General features: G+C 42.5%; 2 protein-coding genes across 2 annotated transcripts in view; one reads left to right on the forward strand and one right to left on the reverse strand.

Annotated features, from left to right (window-relative positions):
• Nucleotides 1–8,788, forward strand: part of TBCD (tubulin folding cofactor D) — a 120,988-nt gene extending 112,200 nt beyond the window's left edge. The window contains exons 36-40 of the mRNA XM_054278608.1: nucleotides 2,195–2,284; nucleotides 2,676–2,763; nucleotides 3,458–3,567; nucleotides 5,933–6,017; nucleotides 7,871–8,788. Coding sequence (XP_054134583.1) covers nucleotides 2,195–2,284; nucleotides 2,676–2,763; nucleotides 3,458–3,567; nucleotides 5,933–6,017; nucleotides 7,871–7,882 — 385 coding nt within the window. The 3' untranslated portion in view covers nucleotides 7,883–8,788. The remainder of the gene's footprint in view (nucleotides 1–2,194; nucleotides 2,285–2,675; nucleotides 2,764–3,457; nucleotides 3,568–5,932; nucleotides 6,018–7,870) is intronic.
• Nucleotides 8,789–9,147: 359 nt separating this feature from the next.
• B3GNTL1 (UDP-GlcNAc:betaGal beta-1,3-N-acetylglucosaminyltransferase like 1) overlaps nucleotides 9,148–20,634 on the reverse strand; it is a 102,907-nt gene continuing 91,420 nt past the window's right edge. Inside the window, exons 9-12 of the mRNA XM_054278927.1 lie at nucleotides 20,314–20,449; nucleotides 12,879–12,947; nucleotides 11,692–11,766; nucleotides 9,148–9,258 (exon numbers count right to left, since the gene is read on the reverse strand). Coding sequence (XP_054134902.1) covers nucleotides 9,178–9,258; nucleotides 11,692–11,766; nucleotides 12,879–12,947; nucleotides 20,314–20,449 — 361 coding nt within the window. The 3' untranslated portion in view covers nucleotides 9,148–9,177. The remainder of the gene's footprint in view (nucleotides 9,259–11,691; nucleotides 11,767–12,878; nucleotides 12,948–20,313; nucleotides 20,450–20,634) is intronic.

A 20,634-nucleotide genomic window follows, 5' to 3' on the forward strand; every position in this document is an offset into this window, starting at 1 on the left:
CCCCAGTGCTGCTGGGGCTGCCCTGGGGGCTGCTGGCTCCTCAGAAGTGTGGTAAGATGGGAATGATACTCAGGGCCATGAAAACAGAACAGCCTTGGAATGGCAGCTCAGGATCTTGTGCTCTCTGGGGTAATAAATGACATTTCTCTCTCCTACATCTACGTACTTTACACACTAACAGCAGCACCCATGTATGCTGGTTTTTTCTGGTGATCTTGCAGTGCTTTAAGGAAGTCTGTGTCCCCATTGATCTCCAGCTGATAATTTCCATGTGTGCATGCTCCCCTGGATTGGTTTTTGAGCAGTTTTCCTGCTCTTGCATGAACAGCTCTGCAGCAGGGAGCAGGCAGGGGCTGGTGGCAGCTGCACCCTGGCAGTGGCACTGCTGAGACCTCTGGCAGTGCCACATGTCCCCAGTTCACAGAATGCACAGAGAACTTTCCTTCCCCAGGGCTGATGCTGTTCCTGCTGGCACAGTGCCCACACAGGAGAAGGAATTTTCTCAATTTCCTTTACAGAGGCCAAGCTATTTGAGTCATTTGAGATCACACACAGGTTAAGTTTGGTTATTGCAAATGTAGAATTGGCAACCAACAGAAAGGAAAGTGCATCTGTTTTAAACACAAAATGCTGCTCATGAGGGCTCATGTTTTAAATTTGTTCCAGATGCTCTTGTTCCAATTGGTCTCTTTGTTGCTCCCCTTCTCAGTGATGTCCCTGCTGTTCAACCAGTTTAAATCTCACCTAATTCACTGACTGGCCTGGTCTGTGCTGAGGCAGGCATGCACTGCAGGGATTGCAATTAGCTCTGTGCCCAGGGAATTTGTGTAACTGGGGAGGGAGGAGGAGAAATTCCACCAAGGTAAGACAAAATACACCTCAACATTCAGAGAGCTCTTCCCTCACCAACCCAGACAAATCCATGCCTGTACACACACAAACTCATTCATGCAGATGTCTGTTGTTCTGTCATGTATAGAATTCTTCACTTCAGTTTACCATGGTTTGTTGTTCAGTTTTTTAAAACAGGTCACTGTTACAAATTTTTAAAAAGTCATTAAAAACCACTAACTCTTGTCTGGAAGACCCTACAGAACAAGCCACGTTACCTTAACAAAACATCTTGGCACTGCTATAAACATCTTATTTTAAATGTTCTGCCCTTCAACAGATGACAGTACCCAGCTTTCTTCAATAGTTTTTATCCACAGCTCTGAATTGCAGTAGCAGAAAATGAATGTTACTATTTGTGCTTTCTGCTTTCCATACACAATTCAGTGAGGTTTCCAAAATACACAGCCTCAAAGTTATTGTGCTCACTAGACAAATATGCAATAGTTTCTTTTGCATCTATGGCACTTCAGCCTTGAGTGTGGCAAGTAAGAGATTAAATAATTTGAACTGAAATAAAAGCATTAGTCCCTCTTTCCTTCTCTTAAATAGATCCTTGGAATAACTAACAGCACTTGTGTTTGTACGAGTGTCTGGGAAAGAGCTGTGAGAATCACGTTTCCCAGACTGTGTGGAAAAAGAAAAGAATTTGCTAAATATATTTAAAGATGGCTTCATGGCCTGTCCATGTAATAGAACTGTGAGCCCTGTGTTTAATTACGTTGTCTGGAATCACTGAAGGAATTTGTGCTGTGAAATGGTGGGGTAGCTAAGAACAACATTCATCTCCTTTTGTGTAAATTTGGTTGCAGACCTTAGGGAATGACCATGATGATTTGGGCTGTAAAATGGAGTAGTTATGAACAACATTCATCCCTTTTTATGTAAAGTTTGGTTGGAGACCTTAGGGAATGACCACGATGATACACAGACTGAGTAACTGTTATTTGGCCATAGGATAATGTAATTCCTGACATTTCTGATCATTCCACACTGCTTAAACACAAGCCATGGCAAGGCAGTTATCCTGCATGGACTGAAGCTGTTTGGCTAAAAGTTCACTCCTCAGCACACAGATAATAGCAATGTAAATAATTAATGGTTAAATTATTAAATAATAATAAGGCTCAGGAATGTGATGGCCAAACGCTTGAGGTGCTGGGGAGAAGCACAAACCACCCTGCAGTGTGTCTTGCCTTGCCCTGGAATGTTATTTTGGCATCCTGACAATCATGAAATGTCTTTGCAATTCTGCTGAAACCTTCTGCTCATCTTTTTTTCTTTCTTTCTTTCCCATTCTCAGCCATCCCTTCCCAGTGAAGTTGTTCACCCTCTGTAAAGAAGAGATCAAAAGGTCCAAAGACATCCGGAAGCTTCGCTCCAGCATAGGAGTGTGAGTTAATGAAATCAATCTTTTCTCCCAGAAATGAGGAGTATTTCACTTACCAGATGGAACACTGAGGTCTGGTTCGTGTGGAATTTAAATGGGAAATACACACAGATACATGTGATTGAAGGTTGTGGGAGTCTCATAGTTCTGGATGGTTGAAGTGAAACATATGATGTGACAAAGTTGAACAAGGTTTAAAATTTTTATAGTCCTTAAGATGCTTAAAGGGAATCATTTGCTTTTTCTTTGTAGAGAAAGAAAAAAAAACAGGGAATCATTTGCTTTTTCTTTTTCCCCTCCCTGCCTTTTTCCCAATGTCCATCTTCATCCTAGTCCTCAAAACTTACTTGTGCAGTTATAACACCAGATCTGGTTTTTTTCTGATATTTTCTAGATTTTGTGGCCTGATTCAATTTCAAGGAGACATGAGAGAGAAAGTTTTCTTCCAGCTGTTTCTCCTCCTTTGTCATCCCTTCCCTATAGTAAGTACTGAAGACTTTGCACATTGAAAAATTGACGAATGAAAAATAATTCAAATGTGATTTTTGGTGGCTTGTCCTTGTACACTGAGATGCAGACAGCGTGCTGAACTGTTGGTAAGAGAAGAAGACTGAAAAAACCAAAAGTCCTGTTCATTTCTTAATTCTGGCACAGAACTTTTTAGGGGATCAGGGGGATCCTCAGGGGGGTTTCCACAATGGGGCACTGCCCAGGGAATGGGCACAGCCATGAGGCTGCTTTGGACACCAGGGATGGACAGGGTGTGACTCCTGGGGATGGTCCTGTGCAGGAGCTGGCCTGGGTGATCCCAGCCTGGGTGATCCAAGGAGCTGGCCTGGATGATCCCCTGGCCTGGCTGGTCCGAGGAGCTGGCCTGGCTGGTTCCTGTGGCTCCCTTGCCCTCAGCGGCCCCTGTGGCTCTGGCCTGGATGGTCCCTATGGGTCCCTGGCTGGTCCCTGTGTGTCCCCTGCCCTCAGCATCCCTGTGGCTCTGGCCTGGCTGGTCCCTGCCTGGTCCCTGTGTGTCCCCTGCCCTCAGCAGCCCCTGTGGCTCTGGCCTGGATGGTCCCTGTGGATCTGGCCTGGCTGGTTCCTGTGGGTCCCTGGCTGGTCCCTGTGTGTCCCCTGCCCTCAGCATCCCTGTGGCTCTGGCCTGGCTCTCTGCTGCCTCTGCAGATCAGGAAGACCACGGCCAGCCAGGTGTACGAGATGCTGCTGACCTACAGCGACGTGGTGGACCCGGCCATCATGGAGCAGGCCATGGCCATCCTCAGTGACACCAACTGGTGAGTGCAGTGCTGTCCCCAAACAGCCCCTGTGCCCTGGAGTGACCAAAATTGAGTGCCTGTGAAAGCTGTGATAGCTCAGGTTCAGCTCTTTTTGCTTCCATGACATTCCTCTGCTCTAAAGAGCTCTCCAGGATCCTGGCCCGCTGGAAGGGGATGTATAAAATCACCATTAGATAAAGTAAAATAGCCATATTTTTCTAACAACATAAAAAGGGAGGAAATCTTGGAAGTTTTCCACGAAGCAGAGACTGGGCTGTGCAAACAGTCAAACTTCAAGTGCACAGACAGTTTCTTGGCATTTACGAGCACTGGCAGGATTTGGGGAAAGGAAGGATCTCTGCAAGCTGGAAAACAACAGAATTAGCAGAACAGCTCAAATCTCCCATGAAATGTAATTACTCAACATGCTACAAGCCTTGTATTCAAGCAAAGATTTGGAATTGGAGCAGTTTAGATGTTTCCCAGGATAGGATGGCATGAATTAAACAACCACTTCATAGAATGTAATTCTTTTTTTTTTTACTTACCTCCTTCCAGGGGCAGGGGAAGAGGGTCCTGTTCTTCATGAGCATGATCCAGTGACTTTTAGAACAAGAGAATCATTCCATGAGCCCCTTTGCAGTGACAGGAGCAGGGAATCAGCATTTTTGGCGCTGGATTTTCTCCTTTCTGCAAATTCTAGCATTGAGCATTATTAGCTGGGCAGGTTTGAGAAAATACAGAATTTTAAGATAATAATTAGTTTATTAGTTTTGCTGCCTTGTTAAACATTTTTCCTTGTCACAGACCTGGCGCAAACAGCAGTAACAGAGAACAGACAAATATAGAAAAATATATAATTTATTTAGTCATTATATTAAATGGCTTTTTGTCTTTATTGATATTTCATAGAAATAAATTTATCCCAGACAAGCTCAAAGAACAAATACACCTTAAGGATGGGTGACAGAGCTGCAGATTGCAGTTACATTGTTTGACTTTTATGTAGTTTCCAGTTTATTTCCGTGCTTGAGCTTAAAGAACTTTATATTTGTGAAAAGTTTATCTGAGTTTATCATTAGCAGGGGTGGCTGCTGCTCTTTTTCTGAATTTTCCAGTACAAAACTGGAACAGGAGTCTCAGGTTGGAAGGAGTGGTTGCCAGCAGTTCTGCTGTGGTTACAGTTCCTTGTTTAATGCAGGTGGAAGTTTAGGATTGTGTTGGGTGTGACTCAAGAGCTCCATGAGCAAACCTGCATTTAAGGGCAGGCTGGCTCAGGAATTGCATAAGGGATTTGTTCCTGACACTGCAGGATGAGCTGAGTGCTGTCACCAGGGATGGTTCCACTCACAGTGCTACAGGAAAAGCTGTGGAGTTCAGCTCTGCTCATAAACAACTCATTCCTAAATCAAAGCAAAACACTTCCCCAGAAAAACACTCTAGAGAAATGAATATTCTGTTTTCACCCTGTCATTTTTAGAGTGTGCCTGGCTTACTCTGGCTTGGAGCAAGCCCTGAGTGCCCTGCTGCACTGTGGCCACTGCTCTGAGATGAAAGACAAAGGGCTCATTTACTCAAAACTTAATTGTTTTATCTTGGTAGATTTGAGCTATTTACAGAAAAAGAGATTTGAAGTTGTTGCTGAGTGTCACAGTGAGCTGCTTGTTTTCCTCAAGCTCTCCCAGTGCTAAAATAATCAGTCTAAATTCTGAATTACCCCAAGTATTAGCAGCAGGAAGCCAAATGAGAATTTGAAGGAGTATGGTAATTACTGGGATGCACATATTTTCCTTGTTGGGACTCCAGAGACTTTATCGTACAATTGTGTCATGCAGAGTTTAAACAAATTACTCCATAAATAATACACTTTGTTTAGCCACAGGGAAATTTCCAGTGGTAAATAAGACAAATTGTCCAAGGTGTGAAAAAAAAATAGGTTGAAGTTATAAATAACTCACCCTTTTTTGCTTTTTCTTTAGAGGGGATGGGAGAGTCTTTTCCAAATCCAATCACTTTAGAGAATAAATTAAATGAACTTCTAATCAAAAAAGTTGTACAAATAAGTGGGTTTTTTTAATATAAAACTCTATAAAAAATTAGTCTTGGACCTTTTATTAGCCAGTGGCTAATATTAGCTAAAATTAGCCATTTTATGAGACCTGTGGCAGATCTGGTGTGTATTTGTGGTTTATCTGACTTAGGGTGGTACAAAAATGGTCCATTAGCCTTCAAATGTGACACAACAAAAAAACCCTTGTCATTTGAAATGTGCATGAAAGGACACACCCGTTGTGGTGCAGGGGGGACAGGGATCACTGAGGGTGTTTCATGGATGTTTTATGGATTTTCCTGAATTAACTGGAAATCACCTTTGCTGTCCCAGGGAAGCAGAGCTGCCCGTGGTGAGGGAGAGACGAAACTGCCTCTGCGACCTCATGAAAGTACCCAGACCCCAGCTGGTGGCCAAGGTGAGGTGGGAATGTGCTCCAGGGGCTGCTTTTTCCATGGAGCTGTCCCTGAGGATGTTCCCAGCCAGCTGCAGAACACGTGGGATGGCTGGGGCTGCTGCCTGAGGCCCTCCCAGCCCCGTTCCAGGAGCATTCCAGGCTGGCAGCGCCGCATTCCAGACACAGATGTGCAGCCACTGCTCCCCTGCCCTTCCTGGGGAAGGGGAAGCGACAGCAACTTCTCCATTTCAGCAGCAAATGATGGCATGAGGTGGTGCAGACCACAGCATTGCAGCATTGCTCTGTGGATGGATAGCATACAAAACCATAAAGTGTAAATATATACACATAAATATATATATATGTATGTAATGTATATTTTTAGATAGTTTGGACATGCCCACCATGCCCACCCAGAACTTTCTGCTTTGGTAGAGGTTCTAGAAGAGGTTTTTTAGTGTTTTAAGGAATATGTGTTGCTGTGTAGATATAAATATTTATCTTTCTTTAAAGACTCATTCTTAAGACACTATGAATACCCTTCAAAGACCTCCTGCTGACTCATGGCAGTGTCTTCACTCATTTTCCAGTTTTTACCATCTGCTTCTAGTACAATTTTAAGAAACCTCAGCTAACATTTTTATAATTCTGGGAAACAAGAGTCTGAACCTCCTGCCCAGCAAGAAGTTGTTTTTAGAACAAAAAACTGACCTGAGTGTTGCTGTTAAAAGTTTTTTAATCAAGTAATAGAAAGGTTATGCTCAAAATGAGAGATCTTACAAGATAAACTGTCTGATCTCAAAAAACTCCTTGTGTTAATCCTTAATTTTTGGAAGCTTAGAGAAGACTGATACTTTAGGAGAGAGCTGTCTCTAGGATAAACAAAATAATAAGAAATATCTAAAATATTAAGAAATAACAATATCTAAAAATATCTAAAATAGTAAAATAATAAAAATATAATAAATAATAAAAATATCTAAAATAATAAAATATCTAAAATAATAAGAAATGTCTAAATACATCTAAATCCAAGTATCTCCGAGGGAGATATGGCAGGATAAAAAGGAGAATGAAGTTGGCTTCAGCTGAAATCAATACTTTCTACTCCTTTAAATTTTGTACAAATGAAATTTGCTGGAGGGTAGTTCAAACCATGGTGTTAAAAGGACTAAATATTGCAGCTTTATATTTTCTTTTCTGTTTGGGTTACTTAATTACAGGGCTGGGAAGTGCCAGGACAGCAATGCCACACAGAGCTGCAGTTCCTCCCCCAAAAATGGCTCAAAATCCCAAATTTCCCTCCAGAAAAATTGAGAATGGGAGGGATGGGGGGGATTTTACCTCCTCCGTGTTGTGCCCAAAGCCCCCCAGGATGGATCTGAGATGGTCTTGGGTCTGGGGGTAAATCTGGGATCCCAAATCCTGCCCAGGGAAAATGGGGGGGTTTGGAGGGAGGGATCTCCCAAATTCCCAGGAAAAATGGGGAGTTTGGGGGGGGGGGTTTCCTCAATTCCTGTTAAAAACAGGGGGTTTCCCCTCAAATTCCCAGGAAAAACAGGTGGTTGGGGTTTTCTTTCCCCTTGTTTCGTGGAAAAAATAAAGGTCTCCAATTCCCAGGAAAAGCAGGGAGTTGGGATTTTGTTCTGAGTGTAAAACTCCCCAAAATCTCCCACCTGCAACCCAAAATTCCCCCCTCACTGGGAATTCCAAGGTGAAGGTGTTGGGTAGGGGGGAGCAGGGGGGCTGCCTGCTCCAAGTGACTTTTCCTTTTTCTTTTTTCCTTTTCCTTTTCCTTTTCCTTTTCCTTTTCCTTTTCCTTTTCCTTTTCCTTTCCCTTTCCCTTTCCCTTTCCCTTTCCTTTCTCCCTGCAGAGTTCAGCATGAGGAGAGCAGGTCCTGCTGCTGGGCTGTCCTGGAGCTGCTCAGTGGTTCCAGGGTGGGAAGAGGCTGAGCTGTGACATCCTGATCCATCCTGACACCTGAGCACTGCCCTGCTGGGCAGGAGAGGCAGAGCCTGCCTGAAAGCACCCATGTGCCACAGGAAGAAGACAAAAATTCCTTGTTTTCAGTTTTTAATGTTGCTGTCTGGCAGGTTCTTGTCATGCTCTGAGCTGTCTGGTTTGGTGTCAGGGTTTTGTACCTCCCTGAATGGAGCCTGTGCTTGTACACACAGCAAGAATTAAACCTGACCTGCTGCACTGATCTCTTCAAGATTGGTTTTTCAGAGGTGAGAATGGCAACACTCAGTGATACTGAAATCATCCTGAGCATCAAATGTCCCTGTGGAAAAGTCTGTTATTCCTATGCCATAGTTAACCAAAAAAATTCAGGTTTCACTTCAGCTGATGTCAAAGCCTCTCTTAACAAATAAGCAAATAAACAGCTTTAAACAAATAAAGAGCTTAACAGCTCTTTATGTAACTAATTCAGACAAACTGTTTTTGTGGTAAACTCAGTTTTGAAGAAGGTGAGGCAGTTCTTCAAGCAGCTCCAGGACTGCTAGGAGATTCCTGACTGCCAGGACTCCAGCTCATTTCTTACCCCCTACAAAATGAAATCACTCTGAAATTGATCTTTAGTGAGCTCAATGTGATGGGAGGCCACATTCTATTGTAATTACACTGTTATTTTATGGCTGTAATTAAATCCCAACAGTAGAACAGTGGCTGTGTGTGTATTGACACCTCTACAAATGTGAAAGGAAGGAAAAATACAGGCAGAGAAGCTAAAACCAAGCCAGCTTCTCTGTGAAGTAAATGCTGCAAACTGCAGGTGTTCACTTCCAACCCGGCTGGCTCACACTCTGTTTGGTTTTGAAGAAAGTAACTATAAATGAGATTATTCAATACTTCTTAAGGATTCCTGCAAGCTGGACTGGGAGTTGGAATTAGTGGAGCTCACTGACTGTTAATCACAATTTACCAGCAAACTGAGTGATATGCAACAGTAAAAGTAGTAATGCACACAGTAAAAAAACCCCAGTAATAACTACTAATATGCACAGTAAAAAGTAATGCACACAGCATTACCCTGGTGTAACTGTGACCTCCCTTACAAAGGGGTTACTCAGCCCAAAGATTAAATTAACAAATCCCAAATGACTAAAAAGTTCTAAACCCCTGAAGAATTTGGTTTTCCTGCACCCAGACACACAGAGAGCAGCACTGCCTCACCTTGCTTTAGTTAAAGTGATAATAATCCTTCCCTTCCTTCAGGTTCAGCGTGGCCAGGTTTGTTTCAAAGGCTCCACCTGTCATGTCCTGTGAGGGAAGAAGAAGAAAATGAGCTCAAACTCATTTCAGGCTGTAGCAGGTTGGGGTCACTGATTCTTTAGGCCAGAAAAGAAAGTTCCATTTGCAGAACCAAAGGCCCAGGAAAGTTTCTATTGAAAAATTCAGGGGCTTTTGAAAATCTAGTGTTCAAATCAGTGTTGGGGGGATATGAGACAGCTCCTCCCTCTGCAGTGCTGCTCTGGGGCACACAAAGGCTGCTCAGCCCAGCTCTGCTCTGGTGTTTGCCAACTCTGACATTGGCAGAAAATGGACAAAACAAGGGGTTTGGGTGGATTCTGAGCACTGATTAGGTTGTCTGATAAAACAAGCCCTTCATCAAGCAGATGAAGTACTCTGCAGAGTTAAAGGTGTTTCCTTTTGAACCCCAGTCAAGTTATCAGGACAGGAACTGGCTACATTTGGTCCTTGAGCAACTTCAGTGATGTCATTAAGAAAACAGGGCAAATTCAGCATTCCTGAGCACTTCCTGCAATCCTGAATTACTGCTCTTAAGGAATGTCACCAGAAAAAAATCCCCCCAAAAAATTAACATTTGTGTGGTTGGCCCAGAACAGCAAGAGTGAAGTTTTAACTGTGAATGTTTAAGATGGGAAGTTACAGAAAGGGAATCCAACTGGAATTGAAGGAGTGGGAAAAAAATAACCTGCTTTGTAGAGGGTTTAAAAAAAACACATAAGAGTCCAGATGCTAAATTAAGTGGGAGAGTTAAAGACAAATCTTTCATTCACAAAGCACAGGAAAAGCCAGGCAGGGCTGTACAATAAGAGATTTAACTACAAATTTTCTGAAAACTTTATACAATCAAACTACTTTAATTGCTGTGACAGAAAAATAAAAATCCCTTTCATTTCCAGCCGTTGGAATCCAAGCCAAGGCAGGGCACAAAGCGGCATTTCCAAGCATTTTGCTTTTACCTCCAAGCAAGAGCAAACAGGGAGCACAAACCCTTGGGTGAAGTGGCCCTGAGCAGCTAAAGCCACACTTTGATTCTCTTCAGCAAAAACTCACACACAGAGAGCAGAATTCCAGCCCCAGCTGCCTGTGAAGCCATTGTAAAATGAGCAAAGATCAGAGGATGCCTGCTTCTTGCAGAGGGATTTGCTCTGGTACCAAAGCCATGCCAGTGCTCACAAGGGAGGAACTGCCTGAAAAAATAAATGAGCCAATGCTGCTCCAAGTACATGGCCAAGAGAGTCACTTCTTGTAAACAGCCCACTTAATAAACACATCTAATCTCCAAAATCACCCTCTCAGCGCTGCAAAGGAACATGCAGGTTTTGTCTGTATCAAAAGGAAAAATAATCCCCTACCTTGAACAGCAAAATAAAAGCCAATAAAGCCCCTTAAAGCACACTTCCTTCTTCAGAAAATGGTGATGAACTTTGGTTGGTGAAGAATAAGCAAGCAGAAAATGCTCAGTGGCCATGAGAGGAAAAATAGACTGAAATCCCAACTGCAGTCAGAGAGCAGAGTTTGCAGACAAGATGTTGTATAATAGTCTCATTGTAAGGGCTTCACAGATTAAATGTGCTTCAGAACAGGTTGCACAGATGTTTTGTCTGGGGACTTCCACCCACTGTTATATGCAGTATGAAAAATTAAATTAGTTGTAATATTCTTTGCTGATCCAAGAGTTTATCAAGCAGCAGTACAGGATAATGCCCCAAGGCACTCCCAGTCTGGCTTTACAACCCAAGTTCTGAGCCCAGAGCTGATCAGGAGGCTGGGAGTGCCAAGTTAAAACAGGCTGTACCAGAGGAGAGGAGATCCAGCTGATCCATCCCTGAAGAGATCAGCCCAGCATTACAATGTCAGTGTTGTGTGGAGCTGCAGGTTTTAGTCGCTGTCAGAAGGGTTTCTATTGTTTTTTACCACTGCAATGTATTTGCTATTTTAAATCTGTGTTACAACAGCAGAAGAACTGCTGGTTATCATCTAATTATATTATCAGGGCAATTGAACTACTTGAAATAAGTTACCACAGTCAGATAGAGAAAATTCTTCAGAACTGGCAGGGCCAAACTAAATGCTTTTTAAGGTCTGATTTAAAACCAACGCCTTTGCCGTACATGGGCCTGCAAAATTCTTGGCCTAAAGGAGGCTGAGTGCATGTGCTCATTGGAGTATATTTGGTATTGGGGAAAGAAGTACAACAGATCCAGCCCCTTCACAGAAGCTGTTCCTTTTCTTATTCTTAATTAAGTTGTCCCTTTCCTTATTCTTAATTTTACCCAATACTGCTGATTTAAATCCCAAAATACCCTGCACAATCAGTGTGATAAAAAAAAAGCCATTCAGTAGAACAAAAGCTTCTGGGAAAAGGCACTTACAGTGAATAGAAACTCATTTTCCTGAGGAGCAAATGGTGCTCCTGCAGGTGAAGCCAAGGGTGGGACTCACCAGCTTCACACAGATCACAAAGGGTGGAGTTGCATCCCTGAAGTGACACACAGGAATTTTTGGTTTTGGTCTCTCCTGCAGGAGGAAGGGGTACAGAAGCACTCAGGTTACTTGCCAGCTTGGTTTTAGGAGCTGCTAAACTCAAAAAGGGGGGAAAATGTGTTGAGCTGTGATGCTGAAGAGAGCTTGCTCATTCTCTGCCTGTGGTGTGAAGTTACACCAAATCTCAATTTCTGCTCCCAAGAGGAGCAGCTCTCACTGCTCCACTGCTTCCTCCTCACCTCCAAATTCTACTTCCAGCCCTTTCCCAAACAATTCCCTCTTTGACCTGATGGGCAATGTGTGCAGCTTCAATGGCTTGTCCCATAACAAACTGTTCCTCTTTTTTTGGTTAATTTTTTGCCATTTTAGTGAACTGCATCCATTCCTGTGCCCTCAGACAGCATCAGAGCAGGCACAAGGGCAGAGACAGAGGAGGATCCCTCCCTCCTGCTGGAGCTGTTAAAGGGCTAAAGCTCAACTGGGTTCAGCACAGATCCAAGCTGCAGGATTTTGTAAGGATTCACAACAGCTGCAGTACAATCTTTACAGCTGATCTGAGAAAATGGGTTTGTTTTTGGAAGACCAATGCCCAGGATCTGTGTCAGTCACACTGACAGTATTACTGAGCTGCTGGGCAGTGAGTTCTCAGAATTCCAGGCTGAAATGCTGATCTCAATTGCTTCCATGCAGCTCAAACACTCAGTGTTTTCCCAGTATGGAACTGTATGGTTCCTCCATGCTGTACCTGAGGAGGGGCCCTCCTGTCCCTCCTTCCCTCAGTCCCACTCCCATCAGGGTAATTTGATTCACAAGATAATTAGTTGGAAAATTTTCAATTTTGAGGGTTCCTTCATAAACCAAATTCCACTCCCATTTAGAAGACACACCTGTCAGTGAAGACTGTTTTGCCCCATCATCAGGATCCTTTCAGATCCTTTCTAAACTGACTTCACTGAGTGTGAAGCTGACAGTCCTTGCTCCAGTTTGCATTCCAATGTCCATTCCCAGCCCTCCAATGTTCTGTCACTGCCTCTCCACCAAAATGAGCTGCTACACAACTACAAGATCAGTGACAAATTCCTTCATCACATTCCTCAGGACACTTCTAGATCACAATAAAGAATGCAAGAGTGCCTATAACTCACTTTAGACTCCTCATAGGTGTAGAATCCTTTTGTTATTTTCTTTTCATCAACATCACAAAATGCAGTTACCTGGAAAACAGCAGCAGAATGTTTCAGTAACCCCATTTCACCTGTAATGTATCTGTGAGCAGAGCTGAGGCATGGGGATGGACACAGGAGTAGGACAAAGCACCCTGGGGCCTCCTTTGGAGCTTAAACCCTGATTAAATCCTTTCTGGGTCTGTCTCAAGGAGTGGAGAAAATTCTGCAGGTGTCTATGAGCACATTCTGATCTAAGACACTGACTGCATAAGGGAACAGCACCAATCCCATCCTCAGGGAGTAAACTCATCCCAGAGATCAGTTTCTTCATGTTGGCACTTCCACTAAAGCCCAGGATGAGATGCAGTAAGAGCCTCTCTCTTCCTGTCCCCCCAAGCATGGGATGTACCCCAGACACCTCAGGACCACTGCTCTGGGTGCCTCAAATCCAGGGCACAGCACACCAAATCTGGGAATTCCTATGGTTGTGGACTTGAATTTCAACTGAAAAGCTCAGCAGATCTGATATTTAAACACAAATAATTACTGCTTCACTTTGCTTATTCTTACTGGAGTTATGAAAGCATTATTTGCAGCCCTAGGTGCCAGATATTTCAGATGGGTTTTTATTTGCATTCCTCATAAATATGCAGGCAGAATAAATGCCTGCCATCTAAAATACACAGTGGCCTTATTTTTGAAAGTCACTAGGTTGCCAGGAACATTTTGGAAGACTTTTTAAAATAAACATGGCTATGTTTTCTTCTGACTTCCGTTGGATCTATTCATATTATCTACATGGAGCTCTTATGCTGAAGCAGAACAGTTGAGATAGTTAAGGTCATACAGAAATCAATTATTCTGGTGAAAGCTGGATAGCAGCTTTCATATCTTTTTAATTGCTGCATTAAAAATTGATTAACAACACTTACTGCTGAGAAAATCTGAAAAGCCAAACAGCTGTTTATTAATTTATTAAGTTAGAGAAGGTTGAAAAGGCTGGCTGGCTTTCCATGTCTAAAATCTCTCTCACACATTTTCTTCCTGTGATTTAAGATGGTTTTCTTTTACCTAAAGTAACCTCATTCTGTTTGTGCAGAGGGTTTTTCTAATACCCTATCACTTCCTTCATTAAACATCAATGGCAAGAGAATGCAAACAAAACTATCAAGGGACTGCAAATAAGGCTGCAAAGCACCAGTGTCCAAAGCAATGAGGGAACTGAGGGGATAAACTGGGCAGGGACAGTCCTTGGAACCCCTTAGAGAGACACAGGGAGACCTGGAGAAGACAAAACAGGCACCAAAAGAAGAACAGAACATTAAGGAAATATGGAATTTGCACTCTGGGGCTGAGTGAGTGAGGAATCACATCAAGGGCACACCCCTTTGCTTTGGGATTGCATGAAGGACATGAACCCTGTGTCAGCACTGGAATGGGAATAGAAGGGAAGGAGGGAATTCAGGAAGGTGCTGGAGATTGTACAAGGTGTTTGTGGCTGGTGCAGCTGGGTTAGAGGGACAAGCACCTCCTTCACTGATTGATCCACTTTGCATCCCCGGCCCCATTCCCATGCCCACTGCAATGCTTTGGGGTAGCTGCAAAATCAGATGGTGTGGATGTGTACACACACAGAGATTTATAAATGTGTGTGTACATGAAGGGAACCAGTACAAGTCACTGTGGGAAGGGAAGGGAAGGGAAGGGAAGGGAAGGGAAGGGAAGGGAAGGGAAGGGAGAAAAGAATTCCCTAGCTGTATTCTCTTCATTCTGTGCTTTAAAATTCACTAATATTCAGCAAATCTCAGTTCTACCACTTGTGTTTTACTGTCCTGGAAGCTGTGATCATAATAAACAATATTTAGCAAGATATGCCTTCAATGTCAACCCAAGAGAGTTCTAGGAACAAAGTACAATATGTTGATTTACTGTCCAATAAATGAAGTTATTTTTGGAGCTGATTGTGCTCTTATAGGTAAAAAAAACCAAAATAAACCACCAAAACTTATGACACAAGGTGAAGTGAAGTTCTATTTACATTTCTCTGTCACTAACTGAGAATTCAGCTGCAAGATCTGTGCTGGAAAGTCTCACTGTTCACCCTCAGTGTGTTACAACCCAGTCAACAGAAACCCCTGAGTGGTGCCTGGACTTCTCAGCAGGAATCAATTTCTTCCCAATATCTAATCTCAATCTCTGTCAGTTTAAAACCATTTCTCCTTGTCCTGTCACTACATCCCCTTGCAAACAGTCTCTCTCCAAAGACACTCCTTGTATCACTAAATTGCCATTAATTCCACCTCTCCCTCTCACTCCATCTCTCCAATTTCTGGCTGTAGAAAACTCTGCCCTTTCCAGCCCCCAGAACACTCCACACAAACCCCTCAGTGAAAAAAAGAACACAGATGAGTCTGTGACAAATTTCCCTTTTTGATGGAAAGAGCTCAAACCCTTTTTGTTATCACTGAGGTATTTCCCTGTATAATTCCCAATGGGCTCAGGCAGCTTAGACCTGGTATTTACAGTAGTAAAAAACAGGTCAGACCTGAATGGGTGATTTTTCTGCAGCCTGCACACCATGTGGGTGGCCAAAATGTAAGGCAACTCTTTTTCTGACACACACTATTTATTTTCCAATTAAAGCAAAGCTGTGTTTGGAGTCTAAATACAGGACTTGGGCACAGTTGTTTATCCTATAAGGAGAAGCCAGGGCATCAGGCTTGTGGGAGTTATTTACTTTATACACTATCAGGATAAACCCAGAGACACCTATTTATTTTCCTGCATTAATGGCCTTCTTTCTTGTAGCTTTTATGAAGAACATCTATGCACACATGAACTCCTGTCTCCCTGTGAGAAACCATGAATTATAAAGCTATAGGGGAGTCTCAATTTGCTTTTTTCCAGCCTCTCCTTTTAGCAAAATTACTCTTTGGCAGTATGACACACTGAGTCCTCAGATCACACTTCAGCGTTACTAAAATATATGAATTATTACATGTTTTTGTTTTAAACATGTATAAAAATCTGCACAATTACAAAAATTCCAAAGGAAAGAACACTGCTAATTCTCTCAGCTCAAAACTGGAGGAGCTGGGTCACTGCTACAGGCAAGCTAAGGAACTACTGTAAGTCATTTTTATAAATATGGACTGCAACTTCCACTAACAGTGGTGTAAGGGGAAAAGGAGAAATTGCCTTCTCCCTCCAAATAGAACGTTTACATTGCTCAAAAGATAAGATACCAACTCAGAAACAACCTCTGCTAGGGGATGACACGTTTGAGGAAGATAAAAGCTCTTTTCTGGCTGCTCTTCCTCATAAACACAGGGGCTCAGCAGGGCCAGGCTGGGGCTATCAGACCTCCCTGGGGAAAGGAGATTAAAGGCAGCACATCCTCCTCCAGGCCCAGCAGGAGCAGCAGTGACAGAAGGGAGCCTTGGGGTGCAGCTGGGAGCTCCTGCCTGCTGGAGCTCTGCTGGGATTGCACAACAATTTAATTGTTTTTTCCTGTGTGACTGGTTGGGTACTGCAGACAGCGTTTGCTCACACTTCCCATTCCACTCAGATTTCATCATGGAAAAACGGAAAGGTTTCATCACCCTAATGATGTCCTTTTATGGTGAATGATCTTCACAGGATTTTGTTTTCACCTGTGGTCTGTAACAGCCATTTACAGAAAGCAACAACCTGAAATCAGCACATTCTCAGGTCTGGAAGGATATGAGAGGCAAGTTCCACATGGGAGAGTGAATAACTGAGTGGAACTTGACAGAAAACTGGAAAACCCTTCCAATAAATGGTCACCTGCACACTGGGACTTCTCCCTCCTCCTAACATCAGCTGGTGTACTCAGAGTCACCTCCAAAGACACAACCTGCAAAATCCTACTGAGTAAAATCCAGAGACAACCTGCAAAATCCTACTGAGATCTTCCCTGCTGCATTCCCTCCCCATCTCGTGGAATCTCCCATCTGTTTTAAACTTCTGTTAATTCTTCTATTTATAATTCTTTCATTGAAGCTTGTAGAAAGCCTCAGGAGCATGTTAATATACATCTCTGCAAAAGCAAAATCAATTTTGGCCACTCATGTCAAAACAAAGCAACTGAAAGCATTACAATGCAAGTTCACATAGACAGAGCTAATGAAAAAACAGGACAAGAGACACAAGGGCATGAACAGCTTCTGCCATGCCATGGAACCGGCAAGCACCAGCCACAATCTGAGTGATTTTCTGACTTTCTGTACCAGGAGCTGCTTTTATTTCACCTCTTTAGCACTACAGCCAGGACAGAAGCTGAGGGTATCCTTAAATCCCAAGAATGAATTTCATTATTCCATTTAGACACCATTCCACTGAAAACAGCAGCAGCTTCCCCTTTTTGCTCATACCCACAACAAAATCAATGGAGAATTTTAACACCAGAATCCAACATGCAAAATCAGCTGCTAAACACTGGATATGAAACATTCCCCTTGTTATGTACAACACACACCGGCCTTCATAGGGACCTCACTGCCAGAGACTCATTCCTGCAGAGGAAATCTGAGTGTGCCAGGCACCTTTTGGGTGTGCACAGCTCTGTGCTGGCAAAACAGAGCTTGCAAACAGCACTTCCTCCCACATGGAAACAACAGGGAGTTTTCCTGGCCAAGAAGCGTTCACTACAGCCCAAAATGAAGCCTTGATTTACCCCATGTCATTTTAGGATGTTTTAAACCTGGATTTAAGTGAAACTTTCAAATTTCATCTCCTTCCTTGTTCTGGAGGCTTTTAACTTGCTTTCACACTGCCATTCCACTGTAGAGGTGGGTGCAACATTATTATCCCTTTATTTATTTTTCTTTGATTTCCATGTCCCCACTCCAGGCCCTGACAGTGCCACTCACACACTTTCAGAATGGTTAAAATGCTGCAAAATTTGAACATTTCTTGGCTGTGCGGGTGAGCTGAAGGACCAGAGCTGCAACACAAGTTTTGGTGATGCTGCCCTTGGAAAAAGGCAGAGGGAACCCAATGGATGATTTTGAATGGTCGATGAGCCAGGGAAAAGCGCCTTCAAAAGACTTTTTCTGTTGTCACAGAGGAATGGCATGGCCTGGCTGTGTACAAGCACTGTTTCCAGCCCACTAATGAGCTGATGCTTATTTGGGCCTTTCCCCTGCTTTTCCATGAGCCACTGGAACTCTATTTTCAGCCATCGGAAATGACACGAAATGTTAATGCTCAAGTTCTCCTTTTAGCTGAAGTCTGATGGAGAATAAAAGAGCAGACAAGACAGCTCAGAAACCCTCGAGGCACATGGAGCATCCCAAAAAACATTTGGTTTCCATCTTCAGCTGCAAATTATAGACACAACGGATGTGTTTTAAACAAAAAAAGGCCTGTTTGACTTCATTCTTGCAGAAATGCTAATACTGAACCAGTCAGCAGTGTGAATCAAGAAGGGGACAGCCAGGAAGCAGAATTTCCCTAAGAATACTGAGATCATGGTAATTAATTCATAAAAAAACCTACTAGTGGAATAATTTTTTCGTGTGTTGCTGTTTAGCAAAAATCCTGAGCCTTGGATTTTTGCCTGACTCCTTGGGAGACAAAGCATCACTTTAATATTCAGTATACAGATGGCTGAGGGAAAAGAATTGCTGAGGTGTCCTTTTCTCTTTTAACATAACCACAGCTCACATTCACACTGTTTCCCAAACAAACTAAAGTAACAATTTGTTAGTGAGTATGAACATAGACAGACTGCTGCTTCCTGGAATTGCCTGAATTTTGTTTTCTAAGAAACAATTCTCTTTGGCACAGGGCAGAGCTGGGCTTTTCAACATCCCACAAAGACCCTGTCAGCAGAAGAAATGCAATTGCTTTGTTTACCGGGTTCTAAAAATACTAGAAACATTATTTTCTTCTTGAAAAAGATGTTTTCTTACACACCCTAAGCCTGACAGTTCAAATTATTTAATTCTCTTCCTGAGGATTTAGTACAGTCCAGGTTTGTTTCAAAATTACAAAATAATACAAGATGTATGTAGGAGGGTTTTTTTGAGGTCTTTTTTTTTATCCTAGGAGTTTGTGTCCCAAATTTTCTGCAGGTACTTGGTGCCAATTGAGAAAACAACCCTGCAGAGACTCCACAGTGCAGCCAGAGTCAGTCAGGACATCTGGTGAAATTCTGCACCTCAATAAAAGTATGCAGACAAACAAAGCATAGGTGAAATCTCAGAAGCCTAAACTTATATATATATATATAGCTTTAGACAGCTATATTCTGTCTAAACTTAATTTTAGTTGGCTTTATACTTTTTTAGATTTTAATATATATAAATATAAGATCATTGTCATTATGATTATTATATATAATAATGAAATAATATACAGAATATAACTGTCATAATAAATCAATAAATAAAAAAACCCGTATTTAATGGACAGGTCTGTCCTTTCTGAATAAAGCAACTGATTAATTGAATATCTTTTCATCCAGCTCACCCACTGCCACATGATGGCAATGACTGAGGGTTGGCACTGGATTGACACTGGAATATCAAGCAGAAAATTCAGTTCAGTTTTTGCTTTGTACATTTACTGCCATGCCTATTCAGTAATTCTAACTGTGTGTATACAAATGTCTTCTATTTTTTTTATGTGTGTGTGGTCTGAGGGCCACAACATTAATCAGGTTTTTATATGTATTTGTCATTTTGTCTTCCCATCCATATTCTTAAGAAAAGAAAAACACATGCAGCAATAAAATGAATGTTCTGTGGCTCATTATAAGAAACAGCCATTTGACATTAGCCCTAAAGCCTTTATCTAACACAAAGTTATTGCACACAAGAAAATGCTATAAAAATAAGGTATTTAGACTCTTGGACAAATCTATCCTGAGAAAGATCTGCCACTGCCAAATCCCAGCATTTTCAGCTGACTGTGAATGGCACAGCCATGTCCAGCAGTTTCTGCTCACCCTTTCAGCCCACACCAAACCCTTTTTTTTTGGCAATCAAATCCTTTTTGGCAATCAGTCCCTTTCCAAAGGGACTCACAATGATCAGGGCCGTGCCCTGTATCCACTTTGGAACTGGGCAAATATTACACAGGTGTGGATGACCCTGGACAAGGCAGTTCAGCACCCAAATAAATAAAGAGCTGCTCTACTCACCCTGAGTACCTGCCTACTACAGCTGTGTCTCACCTACTACTGTGCTTAGCAGGAACACGGTGCATTTTGCCCATCATAGGCTCTAAATAAAATATCATGGCATTTTAAAAGAAGAAATACATCACACAGAATATTGAGAATTGCCCCAATTTATATAAATTATCAACTAGTACTTTGGGTTGGATTAGCAGCATCACGGGGGCATATGAAGAAGTGGGTTTGTACAAATGTCACTTTCCAGCTCACCTTTTTCTGATTAGCTGGTGACAAGCTTCTGTAGAGTTTCTTGCCTTGCTTGCCAGCATTCCAAATGGTGAATGATGTCCAGGAGCTCAGGACTCTGTCCTCAAGGAACCTGACTCGGTGATTCCAGATGGTTTCCCTGGAGAGTTGGAAAAAGGGCAGATTCTGGTTTAGCATTATTATAGAGCTATGTGCACATGTACACACTCACCTACAGGTAAACCTGACCAAAGTGATTCATATAATACCAAAAAAATTAAAATCACATCAGAACATTAGATTGGAAATTTCTGAGGGAAATGTAGGAAAGAAATTCTGTGGAAG

This window comes from Melozone crissalis, unplaced genomic scaffold, assembly GCF_028551555.1.
Source record: "Melozone crissalis strain CALT ecotype California unplaced genomic scaffold, PUWL_Pcris_2 ptg000026l_1, whole genome shotgun sequence".
NCBI lineage: Eukaryota > Metazoa > Chordata > Aves > Passeriformes > Passerellidae > Melozone > Melozone crissalis.